Source organism: Prunus avium, chromosome 1 (assembly GCF_965620075.1).
Source record: "Prunus avium chromosome 1, drPruAviu1.hap1.1, whole genome shotgun sequence".
NCBI classification, from domain to species: Eukaryota; Viridiplantae; Streptophyta; class Magnoliopsida; order Rosales; family Rosaceae; genus Prunus; species Prunus avium.
In genome coordinates, this window is record NC_142284.1 from 11,915,142 (window position 1) to 11,930,425 (window position 15,284).

The following is a 15,284-nucleotide window of genomic DNA, read 5'->3' on the forward strand; positions in this document are numbered from 1 at the left end:
TTTGGCTAATATGGCTGCCTCGGTGCAATGTCGTCTTTACATAAAATTGTGTCGTCTATCAAATGGTTATTGCTAACGGGTGAGGATTTATTGGTTAGCAGCCAATGGTAATAAGTATCGCTGCCAAAAAAGGGTACAATGTGCACAGAAATTAGCTTCTCAGTCGCCATTAGACACAGAATCAACGTTTTCCTCATCTGAACGTGGAAAAAGCTCACAAAATGTAGCATATCTGCTTTCGTTTCAAGCTTTTGACCAAAAAAGAAACATACATGTTTAAGGTGACTGGTTGATACACTTATGTACATGGTAGAACAAGTAGGATTCACCACAACAAGCTCTCGAGGTGTGTGACTGGGCTTGTAATCAAGCAAAGATTGAGGCGGCTTGACGTCTGCTATGGGTTGGGGCCTGTGCCATTGGAGTGCAGTTGTGATTTGTTCCACAGTTCCCTGCTTGCCTTTCATTAGATATTGACGTCCCTAACTCTCAACCCTTTGTTTTCTACGGACTAGAAAGGTTTCCTTGGGGTAGGTGCTCGATTCTCCATAGATTGCAATCTTTGTTTGAGATGAAAGACTTCGACCTGCATGGCAACATGAAGGGATGGCGACGGTGGCTTAAAACAAATCAGGGAGGAGTAAACAAGTCTAATTTTAAAAAGTGAAGGATAAAAAGGTTTTATAAGTTCCATGCATTGGATTCAACTCCTGATATATGTAAAATGAGGTTATTAAAGGGGAAAAACAAAATTAAGAACTAAACGTCTAAACCTATGATATATGGATTTTGGTAAAATGGCACATGCATTGTAAAGTTTCGAGATAAATTATTTTGAAGAAGAGCTGCCATAAAAGATGCTATAAGAATTTTAATGTAAAGCAACATTCAGCAGAAATTTCACCCCTTTCAAAGCCATACCTGTAGTTGGAATGCCCTTGCTCGTTCTCCTGCAAGCACTCCTCTAGTTGAATGGAGCTCCTGCATTTATATTTAATCACCAGAATTGATTTGAATTGGTTAATGTAATAAGTGATAACTTGGATACTAAATGAGAACATTAAAGTGTGATGTTCACAATACCTTCTGAGTATCATCCAAAACTGCCTTGAGGAAAGCCACATCGTGCTCAAGCCTCACATTGTCAGAATGAACAATATTTGAGAGGTTGTTAGCCTCCTCTTGTGCTATCTCTACACCAGCAACTTTTTCCTTGAGCAATTCCATCTCCTTTGCAGTGTCTGCTAATTTTCTCTCCATCTCCTGTCTGCTCTTGAGGGCAGATGATAAATTTTTCTCAGCCGCTTCTCGGCTGGTCAATGCAGCAGCCAACTGCCCTTCTAAAATTCCATTCTTTCTTATTATTGTAGCCATCTTTGATTCATAATAGTGGTAAATACTTGACGGAGCTGATAGGGCCCCTGGTTTACTATCAGTTTCTAGGAACATTGCATCATTGTTATCAACTGAAAGGTTTCCGATTCCATGATTGTGATGATTTGAATTTTCATACTCATATCCAGAGAGCATCTCCTCCGAATAGAGTCTACTTCCAAGTACGTTAGTCTGGACTCCTGAATCAGATTGACTGTTTTTCTTTTCTGTTGGCTGAAACGAATATAATATTTAAGTCAGTACATCATTGAAGCAGGTTAAATTACAACTAAAAATGACTCGGCACAATGAAACAGATTTGTATGGCAACCCCCAACAGTCTTTGGGCCATCTAAGGAACACAAAGCAAAACTGAACTCAAAACTTTCTTCAAACCATATAAGTTTCGCTTTATAACTCAATTCTTAACTAGTGATAGAGATGGTACCATAAGTCAGATGGTAGTTAGTTAAGAAAAACTTCCGCAACTTACCTGTGAGAAAGAGCTTTCATCTTCAGAACTCTTTACCACCCTAACAGTCGTGTTGTATTCTTCGTCATTATGGAATTGTTTCCTAAGTGAAACATTACCAGAAACAGGATTTGGATCAACAAGCAAGGACTCTGACAAAGATTTTCTTCCAGAACCATGATGTTCAATTGCAGATGCAAGATTTTGTCTAGTAACTGAATTAACTGAGCGCTGAGAAGAACCATTATTTAGTTGACCAACCAGGCCAGTGGATGAGCGTTTCTCAGGCAACAAAGTTCCAGGGACTTTGCTGGGAAAAGATCGGCGACTCATGGATGATTCATTCTTTTCCATGGTCAGTACTTCGACCTGCAACAAATTTTTTGAGGGAATAAGGCATGTTAATGAGAAATCAACTAAACTATAAACATTAGTTTCTACAAACCTGATTTGTTGGCTCCTTTCTGCATCCACCAAATGAAACAAGAAAATCTTTTTCTTTGTGCTGCACAAGCTCTAGGCTGAAACCCTGAGAATGCAACATAAGAACTATGCATAAAGTAACAACCGAAGAATTATGTTCATGCTGTCATAAGAATGGAAAATTTTAATAATTGGAACTTGCAGGGATCGACCATAGCCCTTACATGAGGGACAGAGTACCCATCCTAGGACTCTCATCCCCACTCAACCCTAGTAATATTTGTTTTGCTATTACAGTATCTCTGTTCTTATTGTGCGTTTACCTTACATATCCCCATGTATGTAAGGCGGGGATGGGAATCCTAACCTTCAGACAAAGCACAAGCAGGGAACCACCTCTGTCCCTGCCCAGCGTCAGTGTCAATTTTATTCATGCATTCCATAAGCTAGTTTTACTGACATCATGTAGCGTTCGAAAATGCCATCTATTTAGACTACATATAAAAGTGAGTATTTGTTTTATAAGTTAAAAAATGTGTTAAACAAGAAGAACATTACTAAAACTATGGTATTTTAAAGGAAAATAAAACGTCAAAACCTATGAAAATTATGGCAAAGGTAAAAATCACCATTGCACACCTTATTGGCGGTGATTGAAGAAGGAGGTGATGCAATGGCCACTGACCACTCAAATGTCAAGATATCAAAGATCAGAGTCTCCGCATGTCCTGGAAAGATTAGAAAAAATTGCATTAAGGGATATGCTTTTTTATCTGTTTTTTTTATAGGTAAGCCAATAGAATATGTTGCAACATTTTTTAATGTTTCAAAGCTAACATTAAGGAAGCATAACAATCATGCATATCATATGTAAAAGCTCAACGTTAAGAAACTGGTAAAAATGTTCAAGCATGTCTTTCAATTATGAGGCATACGTTTTTTCCTGCTTCCGCCCCCAACAATATACCATTTGGTTCCACATAGGACCCCACAGCTACCACCTCTAGGTGATGGATGGAAACCTCGTTTCTTTATTCTTGACCATACCATCTGTGGAAAAAGTCCATCAGCACATCACAGATAAACATCAAATTCTCATCCATAACGAGATGAAATGTTTGGCCACATAATCCAGTATTTTAAAAGATATAAGAATGAGAGAGAATTCACACACAGTTTCAAAGTCAAGTGAATACAGATCACTCAAAGTCCTGGATTTTGATGTGCCTCCAAATACAAAAAGAGTCTTATCATCATAAAGAGCTGCCACGTGATTGGACCTCGGAGATGGTCCTGTTCCTCTGTACGCATATCAAGAAATTAAAAAGTTTACAAAGAATCTTAGTTAAAAGGTTCCTGCAACAAGGGTTTCCATAAAAGGAAAGAGGTTAACATTAGAACAATGAATTTCACACAATATAGCAAAACTCACTCACGTGCAATGAAGAGGTAGCCATGTCAAGGACTTCAGATCAAACATATGCAGATCATTCAGCTTCCTTCTTTTAGCATCCTCACCCCCAAATAGGAACAATACAGAGCTTGCCCTGACAACAGTGTGACCAGTGCGAGCAACCTGCCATGCGTGAGATGTGGGTGGGACTGCTTAGCATTAAACTATCACTCCGTTAAATTATCATTAGGTCACTAATTCGAAGTTACTGAGGCAGACAATAAGTTACAGGGACAATGTAGTAATTACTTATTGGTTCAATAAGCAACCCACCACTGGTCATTGGATGCCATGTCCTTTTAGCATCTTCACCTCAAAAATAGCTCCTCTTATTGTAGCGTTTATGGTGTCTTGGTGTTTTTCATGGATTTTTTACTATTATTAACTACATACAACTGAGGTCAAATTTGGCATTTTAAGAAAATAATTAAACTGAGGTCAGTTTTTTACTCACAGTAGATTAACGGGGGGGGGGGGTGTGTATATGCAATGCAACCATAATTAAAACTCAAGTAGTCGTGTTATAAGTGTAAGGCCTAAGTCAAAATTATGCTAAACCCCAAGAAATGTTTGTGTAATTAACTCGTTAAAAGAAGTACCGGTATATCGCCCTTAGCTTCCATATGAGACCAGCATTCTGTCTCTGTGTCAAATGCCCAAACTGCAAAATGAAAGAACAATTGGACAACTTCATACAAGCACAAGCCAAAAAAAAAGGGAGATGATTTCGTGAGCTTCAAGACAGAAATTTAACCTGAAATTTTTTCGTTCCCAGGTTCAGTTTTTCCTCCAATAAGGAGTGCCTTTTTTCCCCAAGACACCTAGACAAGAGAAAGAACGAACAAAACTTTCAAAAGATCAACCAATCTGATTTACCTAGACATTGTTATTGATTCCAATTTATGATATGGTAACTCTTTTCCTTGGTATTCTTTCAAATTTTAAGTTCATAGCTTTCTAGGAAACCAGCTCCCCAAATTCCTCATCTACATGGGTTTTGATATCCAATGTGTCTCACCAGGCAATATATCCAATTTAACATAGCAAAGTATACACTGGAGCATCATAACAGAGGAAAAGAAAAACAAACATGACACAACATTTGGTACAAATATATGATTGTACCAGTCTGTGGCCCTTGCATGCAGGGATCTTTAATGGTAGACTGCTCGGTGACAAGTAAAGCTTAGACGAAGCTGTGGTCCAGGTAAAACTGTCGAAATTAAGCACCTGATGCAATTGGAAACACCAGCTGTTATTGTATATCCAATCCAACACAATGATTTGCAACATGAGTCCCCATTGAATTCATTATCAAATAAAAGCCAAAGATAGCTTCTCCAAGTTTAAATAATTCCCTTGAGACGTAAGGAACATTATCCTACCTGTACATCATCTAGCAATTCATTCCCAGATTCACCACCAACCACTATCATCTTGTTCCCAATTACAGCTGCGGCATGCTATGCAAGAACATTAAACACAAAGCTTTCAATTTCAGCAACACCATAAAAAAAAATCAATTAAATCAATGCACCATGTGAAGCAATTACAGGACCAAGTATCAATAACAATTTACATTGAAGCGGGGCGTCGGCTTGTCCCCAGAAACTGACAACACCATCCAATTCTCGGAGCTCCCCATTGTGGAATTACTAATCTCAGGAGCAGCAGACGAACACTGGTGATCGAGCTCATCAGAATTACTGCTTGCAGGGGCATCACATTCACTCTGGAAATTTCAAATAGGCTTAGTGCAGGACTGATTGAGGCCAAATTAATTTATATGCAAAACAAAGCTAAAACCCTTACATTGGAGCTGTTATTTCGTTTCGGTTGTCTTATGGGGCTTCTAGTTCCCTGAGCAGAGTCTGAGAGCTGGACTTTTAATCTGAGCCCACACAAACACACTGATTTTTACTTTTATTTATATCAAACTTTCAAATGTCACAACATTCACTGATTAAGAGGTATAAACTGAAGGAAAAATAGCTCAAAAATTTCAACCAAAAAAATAAAAAAAGCAAGAAAGCTCAAAGTGGAGATAAAGCAGAAAATAGAATAAGAAGAAAAGGTCACCGTCCAAGCTTCATGCGTCTGCGAGAAAAACCGAACATTTTTGTTGGGGAAACAAGAGCCTCAACAGCAGGAAAGAACCTCTACTTTTCCTAAACAAGCACAAACATCAAAGAAAATTCCTAAATTTCAGAGAGCAAGCTACATTCTTCGAGTATGAGAGAATCTAGAGCCATTCAAGTTCTTAAACCCAGTAAAATAAAATAAATAAATAAATAAATAAAAAGTTTATTTTTTAAGGAGATATGAGCAAGTAAGTACCCTCTGTTTGGTAGCCGAGAAAGTGAAGGAAAACGAGCAAGAGAAAAATCACGAATTACGAGCTTGTTTTAGTGTTATCTCTCTCTCTCACTCTCTAGTCTCTAAGTAAGTGAGCTGGAGGCCTGGGGACACTGTAACAAGAAGAGCAGAGGTAAGATGCGCACGTTAGCATCTTCCCGTAGGTTGTCTTGTAGTGGATCATATGATTTTTCTTTCTTTTTATTTTTTGTCGAAATTATCATAACAAGCAATTTGTATTTTGTATATTGCAATTGCATCGTACTGTGGGGAAAAAAAAAACACACAAAATGAAACCCAAAAAAAAATTTATTTATTTTCGTGGTGTGAAACGACCGTTGGGTGAAGAAGAGCGCGGTTTAAATATTCGAGGTATAATCGAGAGTAAACAGACATTTATTGTGTGCGGCACTGGGTCCCGCGAGGATGCATTGGGACTTGGGGTTTCCAAGCTGAAGATCAAATCTCTGTTTTACCTCCACTTTAAAACTAATGGACAATGTAGGAATAAGATTAGTAAGATATTTTTACCTCCACTTTTCTCACATTTAAAAATGTTTCATAATTCTAATGAATAAGATTTGGTGTGCAAAAACACTGGATTTCTACCACTTTTTTCAAATTTTTTAAATTTATTTTTACCATTAAAAGCAAAGGCAATTACTATTAATTTCTGTTTACCAACATACTAATTTTCTTATTTTTGTTTATTAGAAGAAGAATATTAATGACAATTTGATCATTGACACATTTTGTGCTTTCAGTTCTACCGATGGAACAAACAACGAACTACTCAAACTCAAGGTTTTATTAATAGGAGAGTATGATACTTTGCATTTCATAAGGGAAACTCTTTTAAATACTTGTACAAACCATCTAAATTTCAGTATTTATTAGAATTATGGAGGTTTGGATGAAGAGTTTATAAATATCCGATAAATACTTGTACCTAGCCTATAAATACTTGTAATTAGGCAAACTCTTTTAAATACTTGTACCTCGCCGATAAATATCATGTTGTCTTATGGAGGTTTGGATGAAAAGTTTGAAGAAACAAAGAGAAAACAAGAGAGAATGCTCTGTATAATTTGTTATTTCTCTTTTCTGAATGAGTTACAATGCTAAGTTTCAGTATTTATACTGAGCTGTACAACTAATAACAACCAAACACGTGATTAGTTTCCTCCAATATTTTAATTTACTAGTGAAAATTATATATTAAAAAAACTTAATTGTCTAAAAGGAGTGGATAATTCAATAAACGAGAGAATGCAATTAGACACAATACAAATTTTCCTCTCCCCTTTATATACATCTTTATGAGAACATTTTGGAATGGCATGAAATCTTCATTTCCCGCTATTGCGGTGTAAGTGTGATTTGTCAGGTAGAATGAAATTTCATGTGATAAATCATAAGAAATTTTTTATTTATGGGCATGCAATACGAATGAGTTCATTATTAGTATCAACATCAGTTGAGTCTCATATAATTAATTACTTATAGTCTCATTTTTATTTGATGATTTTTGTTAGGTTTCATAGCCGCATTTTTATTTGACAGTACGAAACTTATAATATAGATGGAAGACATAATTGACGTATCATGAAAATGGGGACAGTAACGAACATACTTGGTTGAATTTGTATGTGTAAGAAGACTGTACCAAACTTTGGAATTATTCCAGGACCAACATGTCTTTGTTTTTTCTCTCTTTGGTCGGACGTATGTCTTTGTTGTATCTAATAAATAGGATTGTGACAATTAATTCCGTATTTTGCGTTTGTTGGCCCATTTCACGGGTTGCATTTTTATTATTTTTAATATTGTTATTTCTTCTAGAATTTCAATAATTTTCGAGAAAGTGGGTTAGGGCCGCGGGAATAAACTGCTAAGAAGATGACATGAGGCCTACAAGCCCAAATTACATAGTCCCCCAGATGAGAGAACCCAATTCACTCAAGCTGAGAGCAATCGATGGGAATTCATTCTCATTCTCTCCTTAGAGCATCCATAAAGGGCTCCTTAAATCATTTTTTTAGGCAAATTTTAGGGAGAATTTGAAAAAATAGAACTCCAACTATGCTCCCTATCCACATCTTAAAGAGCATCCACAATCATGCTTCTTATTTTTTAGTTAAAATTTGGTTTAAAATACTAGAAAGTTATTTTAAGTGCTCCTTATAAAATTTCAACTTCAACCATGCTCCCTAATTTAGGGAAATATAAATTATTTATGGAGAATGCTAGCAATCTTCTCTCTAACTTTCTCTTTTGGACCTTCTCCTTATGACATGTGTCAATTTCCTTACACTTAAAATAATGTCATTAATGCATCACACAAGCTACTTTTTGTTTTCCAAATTTACCCTTATTAAATGTATTAGCTTTTTTATTTCCTTCATTTATCTTTTTATTTTATATCTATTTTATCACCTTGTTAAATAAATTAAATAATAAAAAAATGTCAGTTTTCTTTGAAAAAAAAAATTTGTTTTTCTATTATTATAAAAAATGTATGTTTTTCTTTTCAAGAGAGGACGTCTGTTTTTTAAACACAAGAAGAATTTAGACCACTATTGATTGATACTACTAAGGCCATGTTCGAAGGATGATTTTTTTGCACTAAAATAGTCAAACTTGTCTAAGGCGGAAGCATAGTCTGAAATATCGATAATATCGACGAAATATCGAGGATATTTCGATTTTTTCGAATCACGGATATTTCGGAACATATCCATGTACATATCGTATAAATATCGACAATATCGACGATAATATCGGAAAATATTGATGTCGATAATTTCGCTCATACTTCAGCAATATTTTTGTCAAAATATCGGTGTAATATCGCTAAAATATCGAAAATATCGATGTAAAGGAAAAAAAAAAAAAAAAAAAAAAAAAAAGGAAAAAAAGGGAGAAAAAAAACACAAAGAGGATTTGAACCCCTACCATTTTACTCCTCCAACACCTTAACCACCATATCACTTATGTTTTTGTGATAATATGCTAAACTATTTTGGGGATTTATCATTTGATGACTACTCTTCACAATACACTTACTATACACATAGAGATGATGAAGATAGTGAAAAATTTGAACCTCATAGGAACTCTATGTGGTACTAAGTCACTCATGTATCTTACCATGCAATGTATAAAGTGCAATATTGTAGTAAATCAAGTGTGTTTAATTTTTTTTCATAATTACTACATATTTTCTACACTCACAGTGTTTGTCAGCTCGCTGTATAATCAACTTAAATCAGTTAAATCCATCATGCAATGCATTTCCTTCTAATTTTTTGTGATAAACTAATAGATAATTGACTAAATAAACATTCTCCAAAGTTTTAATAAAAATTTTCAAGTTTTTCTTACAATTTTCGTGGTTTTTATTCAATTTTTAACTGTTTTGACTGTTTTGACTTCTAACTGAAGATCCTGAAGAGTGACTTCCTTCTTTTTACTAAACCTTTCTAGGGTAGTGTTAAGACTTATCCTAGGAGGGTTACTGGAACTGGGTTCTTCCTAATACCTAGGAGGTTATTGGAACTGGGTTCTTCCTGATACCAAGATGGGGAGAACCAGGAAGATCAGACGATAAAATTGGAATAACTCAGAATAAAATTTGACCAAGGCGTAAATGCATAAAATTCTTAATTCTAAAATAGCATGAATGAAAATATAATTAATCATGAAAAGAATGAAAAGAATGCTTAGGAACGAAAATAGGATTAACTTTGAAATTAATGACTTTATTAACTTGAAACTAGTGAAGCAATGAAGCTTGTAAAACTTATAGACTTATAAGAGCAAGGAGCAATGCCACAAGGACACTCACACTCACAAGACTCTCAATTGTTATCTCAGAGTAATGGGTCTGAGAGAACTTTGAAGACTGAAAGAAATTACAATGCTTACAAAGCTTGGGGAATACAAATGACTCGGGGTTTAACTTACAGACTTGGCAAACAAAAGAAGACAAAATAACTTTTGAATTTACTTTCTGCTTTAACTTGGGTGAAACTGGTTTAACTTTCACTTGTCGAAGAATCTGCTTTAACTCTGCTTTTACTCTGGTGAAACTGTTTTAACTTTTGCTTTCGACTGCTTTAACTGAGAAGTTAGTCTTCATTTAAATCATATGGGTCTTGACTGTCTGGATAGTCTGCCCAATTGAACTTTGGTGTGGCTTGGCTTGGCTTTTGACTGGAGGATGACTCAGATTTTGGACTGGCATCATCACTATCTTCGTCCTTCATTTGAGTAACTTGATCAAGGATTTGTCTGGCTAATTCTTTTAACTCTTTCTTGGATCTTCCTTCGATTGGGATGGAAGAATGAGAACTGTTGGGAGAAGTAACTTTGACCGGCACCTGGAGAGGCGAAAACTCTGTGTTAACTTGAGAAATGATTCTGTCAATACCAAACTTATCTCACCACTTGACTGAAAAATGACGAGATAAAATTCTGGTATCCCAATTAACTTGATAATTCCATTTCATAATCCAAGGAACTTTGTACTTGGCTACAAAATGAAGAAGGGTAGGGAAGAACTTGTCTGACTTTTGTAACTTGTATTTTTGACCAAAGTAAGTAATTCTGGAGACTAACTGGAATGATGTCCCAAAGAGGGTCAAGGATATCCCACCACTGAAGAAACCAGAAGGGGAATTGACTTTTGAATTTGGCATCGAAATTTATGAACCAAGAGTGACTAAAATCAGGATGCTGGTGGAAGAAGATTGTGTACCAGGCATCAATGTAGTCACCATAATTGTAAGTGAGACCTGACTAAAGAGGTAACTGATCATAAGGGTTTTGACTCCAATCTTGTGGCCTGAGAATTTGGCGGATATAGAGAGAATGGAAACGGGTAATATTAGTGTTGTCTCTGTCTTTGATTGGCCTGATTTCAATTGACTGGGTTTCATAGAGGATATCTCTATAGAATTTGATTGACTTTGAGGGATGACTTGGGAAATAGTGGAGATTTGGAGGGAAGAATTTCTTAATTATTTTGACTGGGTCAGAAAGCTCTTCATAAATTGACTCAACTACAAAGAGGTTGCAATGACTTTTGGGATAATAAGGAGATGATTTTTGAGTAACTGGACTTGGCATGGATAAGGGTGGATTTATTATGAAAGGATCATAACTGGAGACTAAGGCTGACTGGTAATTTGGGCGTAAGGAACCGGAACTCAGGGGGTTGAATCTATTGCTGACTGGGATTGGGGAACATCCCGGGAAGGGGACGACTTGGGAACTTGACTCTTGTTTAACTGGATTCATTGAACTGGGTAGGATTCTAGGTTGACTGGATTGACTTGGTTGACTGCATTCTTTTTGCTTGTCTTTGTCTTTACTTCTGGTGAGCATTTTTGACTGTCCTACAAGAATTCTTTGGTAAGGAAATCAGGAATACTGTTTTCACTTCCTCTCAAATATTCTAACTCAAAATAAAAAACACTCAGGATTGCTTGCCATCGTGCAAAAATCTATTTTGATGCAATATTTTTCACATCTTTTTCTAAAACATGTTTTGCTGACTTACAATCGACTCTAACTAAAAACTTTTGATTTAATAAATCATTTTGAAATTTACTAATGCATAATACAATAGATAAAATCTCTTTTTTAATAGTACTATAATTACTTTGTGACTATGTCCAAATACCAAAATGGAAACGGATGATTTGCTCAGGTGACTCAGGAGTGACTTTTTGCTTTAGGATACCACTGTATCCAAACTCAGAGGCATCTGTTTCGACAATTTTGAATGAATTAACTGAAGGAATACCAAGGCATGGAAGAGACTTGACATGGATTTTGATTTGTTTAACTAAATCTGTATGATTAGGAGTCTAGGCAGGCGGATTGCTCTGGAGACGATCAAACAGGGGCTTGCATAACTTTCTTAAATTTTGATAGAAATCAGAAACATAATTCAAAGATCCTAAAAACCTTTGAAGTTGGCTCTTCTCAAGAATTTGATCCGGAAACTTATCAGCGAACTGGATAACTCGATCTATTGGGCTTATTTGGTTTTGACTGATGTTGAATCCTAAAAATCTGACATTTGTTTAGAATAACTTGATTTTCTTAGCAGAAATAACTAGACCACTTTGTTTAACTATCTGGAGGAACTTATTTAAATGTTTCCAATGTTGCTCAATTGACTTAGAAAAGATCAAGACATCATCAATGTAAACTATAGAGAATTGACTATATTGATTAAAAATTTCATTCATTATATTTTGGAATTCACTAGGCACATTTTTTTAATTCGAAAGGCATAACATTCCATTCGTAGTGACCAAAGGGGGTTACGAATGCGGTTTGTATCTATCTGACTCTTTGATTTGTATTTGCCAAAATGCACTTTTCATGTCAAATTTACTAAAGATGACTGCGTTTCCTAATCTGTTAACTAGGTTTCTTTTATTAGGAATTGGGTATCTAATCCATTCTAAGACTGAATTAAGGGGCTTATAATTAATAACTAAGTGAGGGGCTCCTCTTTCTAACTCGGCATTTTTCTAAACATAAAAAGCTGGACAAGACCAGGGTGATTTACTTTTTCTTACTATTCCTTTTTGGACTAGCTCGGTGACTTCCTGTTTGCATAATTCCATTAACTCTTGACTCATTTGGATTGGTCTGGCTTTAGTAGGAATATTCTTTTCACTAAATGACTTGACATAAGGTAAAGTAACGACATGCTGCTTTCGGTGCCAGAAAGCATTGGGCATATCAGAACAAACCTCATTTTTTAACTTATCTTCGAACTTACTGATTGCTGACTGTAAAGATTTGTCTGTTAACTGTTGTTCTACTCGTTTAAATCTAATCTCTTCTTTTAGAAAATTAACTTGTTTTGTTTTGCTTTGGATTAATTTTACTGACTTGGATACTGCAGACTTTTGTAGTGACTTAAGACTGTGTAACTTAGGTTTGGTTAAAAATTCAAATTTAACTCTTTCACCTAGGTGACTAGATGTGACTCCATCGTATTCTACCTGGAAGGGGTAAAGTAGTGATATGAAAGGTAAACCTAAAATTACTTCATCTGTGATATCCTAGATTAGGACAAAGGACGTCTTAAAGCATATTTTATTTTGGCAAACATGGGCTTTGGGTAACTCGTATTTTAACTTTAAAGCTTTATTGGATGCTGTTCCTAAGACTTCTTTTGACTTCTTGTAATACCAGGTTGGAACTAGACCTTCTTGAATACAGTTTAAATCGGCTCCTTAATCAAACAAGGCAACTGTGTTTAATTTAAATTCGTTAATAAAAATACTAACTTGAGAATACCATTTTCTAAAATTAATTTGTTTAATTAGATTGATGACTTTATCTTCTTTGTTAGAAGACTCAGGTTCTGACTCAGAACTAGATTTTCCAAAAGGATTACTAGACTCTGCTTTGGATTCTATTAATTTGATTAAATCCTGTTTAATTTCGTAATTCTCAGTTTGTAATTTCTGACACATAAATATATATATATATATAAGTTTCATAATAAGTAATTAAATAACATCTTATTAAATATGAGATTTTTTTTCCTCCCAATACAACTGTTAGTTACATTTTCATTTCAATTGGTATCCATAAAAATTTCAAAAAGCGTTGGACTTGCCTCAATAGACTTACAATAATTCTGAACAGGTTTTGCGAAGGGGGACAAGGGCAGTGAGAGAGTGACAACGAAGAGGGAAAGAGAGAAAAGGGGGAGAGAGAGAAAGGAAAGAGAGAAAGAGCACGAGCGAGAGACAAAGAAGAGGGGGTGGAGGGGCTCAAGGGCGGAGTGGAGGTGCCGGTTGATGGGCTGGGGTTGGGTGCGCTGTGGTGGCTGCTACGCTGCTTATTTTTAAATTTTATATCCTAGTTTTTATAAAAGTTGTTTATTCTACTTCGGAAAATTCATCCGTGGCGCCCCAGAGTTGGCCGTGGGATTGTTTTCACTTGTTGTTATGTAGGCGTGCCATTGTTGGCAGCGAAAGCTCCAATAGAAAGTGATTGAAAAATGTAAAATACGCTCCAATATCGACTAATCAATCGATTGTGAATTGGGTGGGGAATTGACCCAATATAGATTTTTTTCTATGCCTCAATGAAGAGGACTTCAATATTTTTCTAATGCGAAGATAAGAGAAAATAAAAATAACAGAAATGAAAATGAAGAATATGATATGGAACTGAAGATTTCTCAATTCTGTTCATTATCAATGCAAACTCAAAGCAAATAATGACGGATAATTGCCCTAAACTAAAGATTTCTCTATTCGCTATAGATTTTATTGAAGATTAAACGACATAGGGTGCATGATGACCCCTAAGTCCGGCCTTCTTGTTTCGATTTGGCCATTAGGCACCTTGAGCCGCCAATTTGCATTTTGGCCTATTGGTTTTCCAAGACGCATGGTCGGACTTCGATCAGGCTCAAATAGACTGCTACTACTCTCATCCGGTGTTTGCTTCGCTGGGGATTCAATACTTATCGAAATGCCGCCAATTTTGGATATGTTGTAGGAAACATCCAAATGAACAACTTTGATTAAAAAAGAAAATTCATTTGAGTACTGGAAGTTGCTTATCCGACTAGAAGTTTGGCAGATTGAGTTGGAAACTATGCTTCAGTATTTCATGCCCTGAAGATTCAATACGTATCCAAATGCTGTCAACTTTGGATATGTTGTAGTATACATCCAAATGAATCCAAATAATGTATGTTGTATTAAACATCCAAATGAATAACCTTCACAAAGAAAGAAACTACTTTTTTTTTTCCAAAAAAGAAAGAAACTACATTTGAGCATTGGAAGTTACTCATCGAAGTGACTAGAATGATCTGACTGGAAGTCTAGGCTATCAAATTTAACCATATTGCAAGAACCATAATTTCTTCATTTAATTTAGAGCAAATTTACAATAATTTTGGTACAAACAAAAGTATTTTTTTATTTTAATAAAATTGTTAGTAAGTAGGCGGACACATGTCAAGAAATTAGAGATGGGATATGTAGGGACATCAAAAATAGAGACTGCATTCTCATATTGTCTTTCTTGCCTTAATATTTTCCCTCCAATATTTTAATTTACTAGTGGAAAATTGAAAGAAAAAAAATTTATCTAAAAGGAGTGGATAATTCAATGAACGAAAATGCAATTATACATTATACAAATTTACCCCTC

The 15,284-nt window shown here is 35.5% G+C and overlaps 1 protein-coding gene across 1 annotated transcript; it reads right to left on the reverse strand.

Annotated features, from left to right (window-relative positions):
• Positions 1–169: 169 nt before the first annotated feature.
• LOC110760711 (Galactose oxidase/kelch repeat superfamily protein) lies at positions 170–6,194 on the reverse strand. The gene is made up of 17 exons (XM_021963023.2): positions 6,060–6,194; positions 5,802–5,890; positions 5,535–5,613; positions 5,302–5,454; positions 5,108–5,185; positions 4,848–4,952; positions 4,477–4,543; positions 4,322–4,383; positions 3,706–3,845; positions 3,444–3,570; positions 3,205–3,319; positions 2,909–2,997; positions 2,292–2,375; positions 1,868–2,215; positions 1,084–1,608; positions 922–981; positions 170–586 (listed from the first exon to the last, which is right to left on the reverse strand). The coding sequence occupies exons 2-17, from the start codon at positions 5,837–5,839 to the stop codon at positions 512–514; spliced, it is 2,145 nt and encodes a 714-aa protein (XP_021818715.1). The 5' UTR covers positions 5,840–5,890; positions 6,060–6,194; the 3' UTR covers positions 170–511.
• Between the last annotated feature and the right edge of the window lie 9,090 nt (positions 6,195–15,284).

What these genes read in the sequence shown, in the direction of transcription:
- LOC110760711 (XM_021963023.2), bottom strand. Translation starts at nt 5,839, where the DNA reads ATGTTCGGTTTTTCTCGCAGACGCATGAAGCTTGGACG. An exon ending in AACGAAATAACAGCTCCAAT is followed by an intron (nt 5,455 to 5,534) that starts GTAAGGGTTTTA and finishes TGAAATTTCCAG; the next exon opens with AGTGAATGTGATGCCCCTGC. An exon ending in AATTGCTAGATGATGTACAG is followed by an intron (nt 4,953 to 5,107) that starts GTAGGATAATGT and finishes CAATTGCATCAG; the next exon opens with GTGCTTAATTTCGACAGTTT.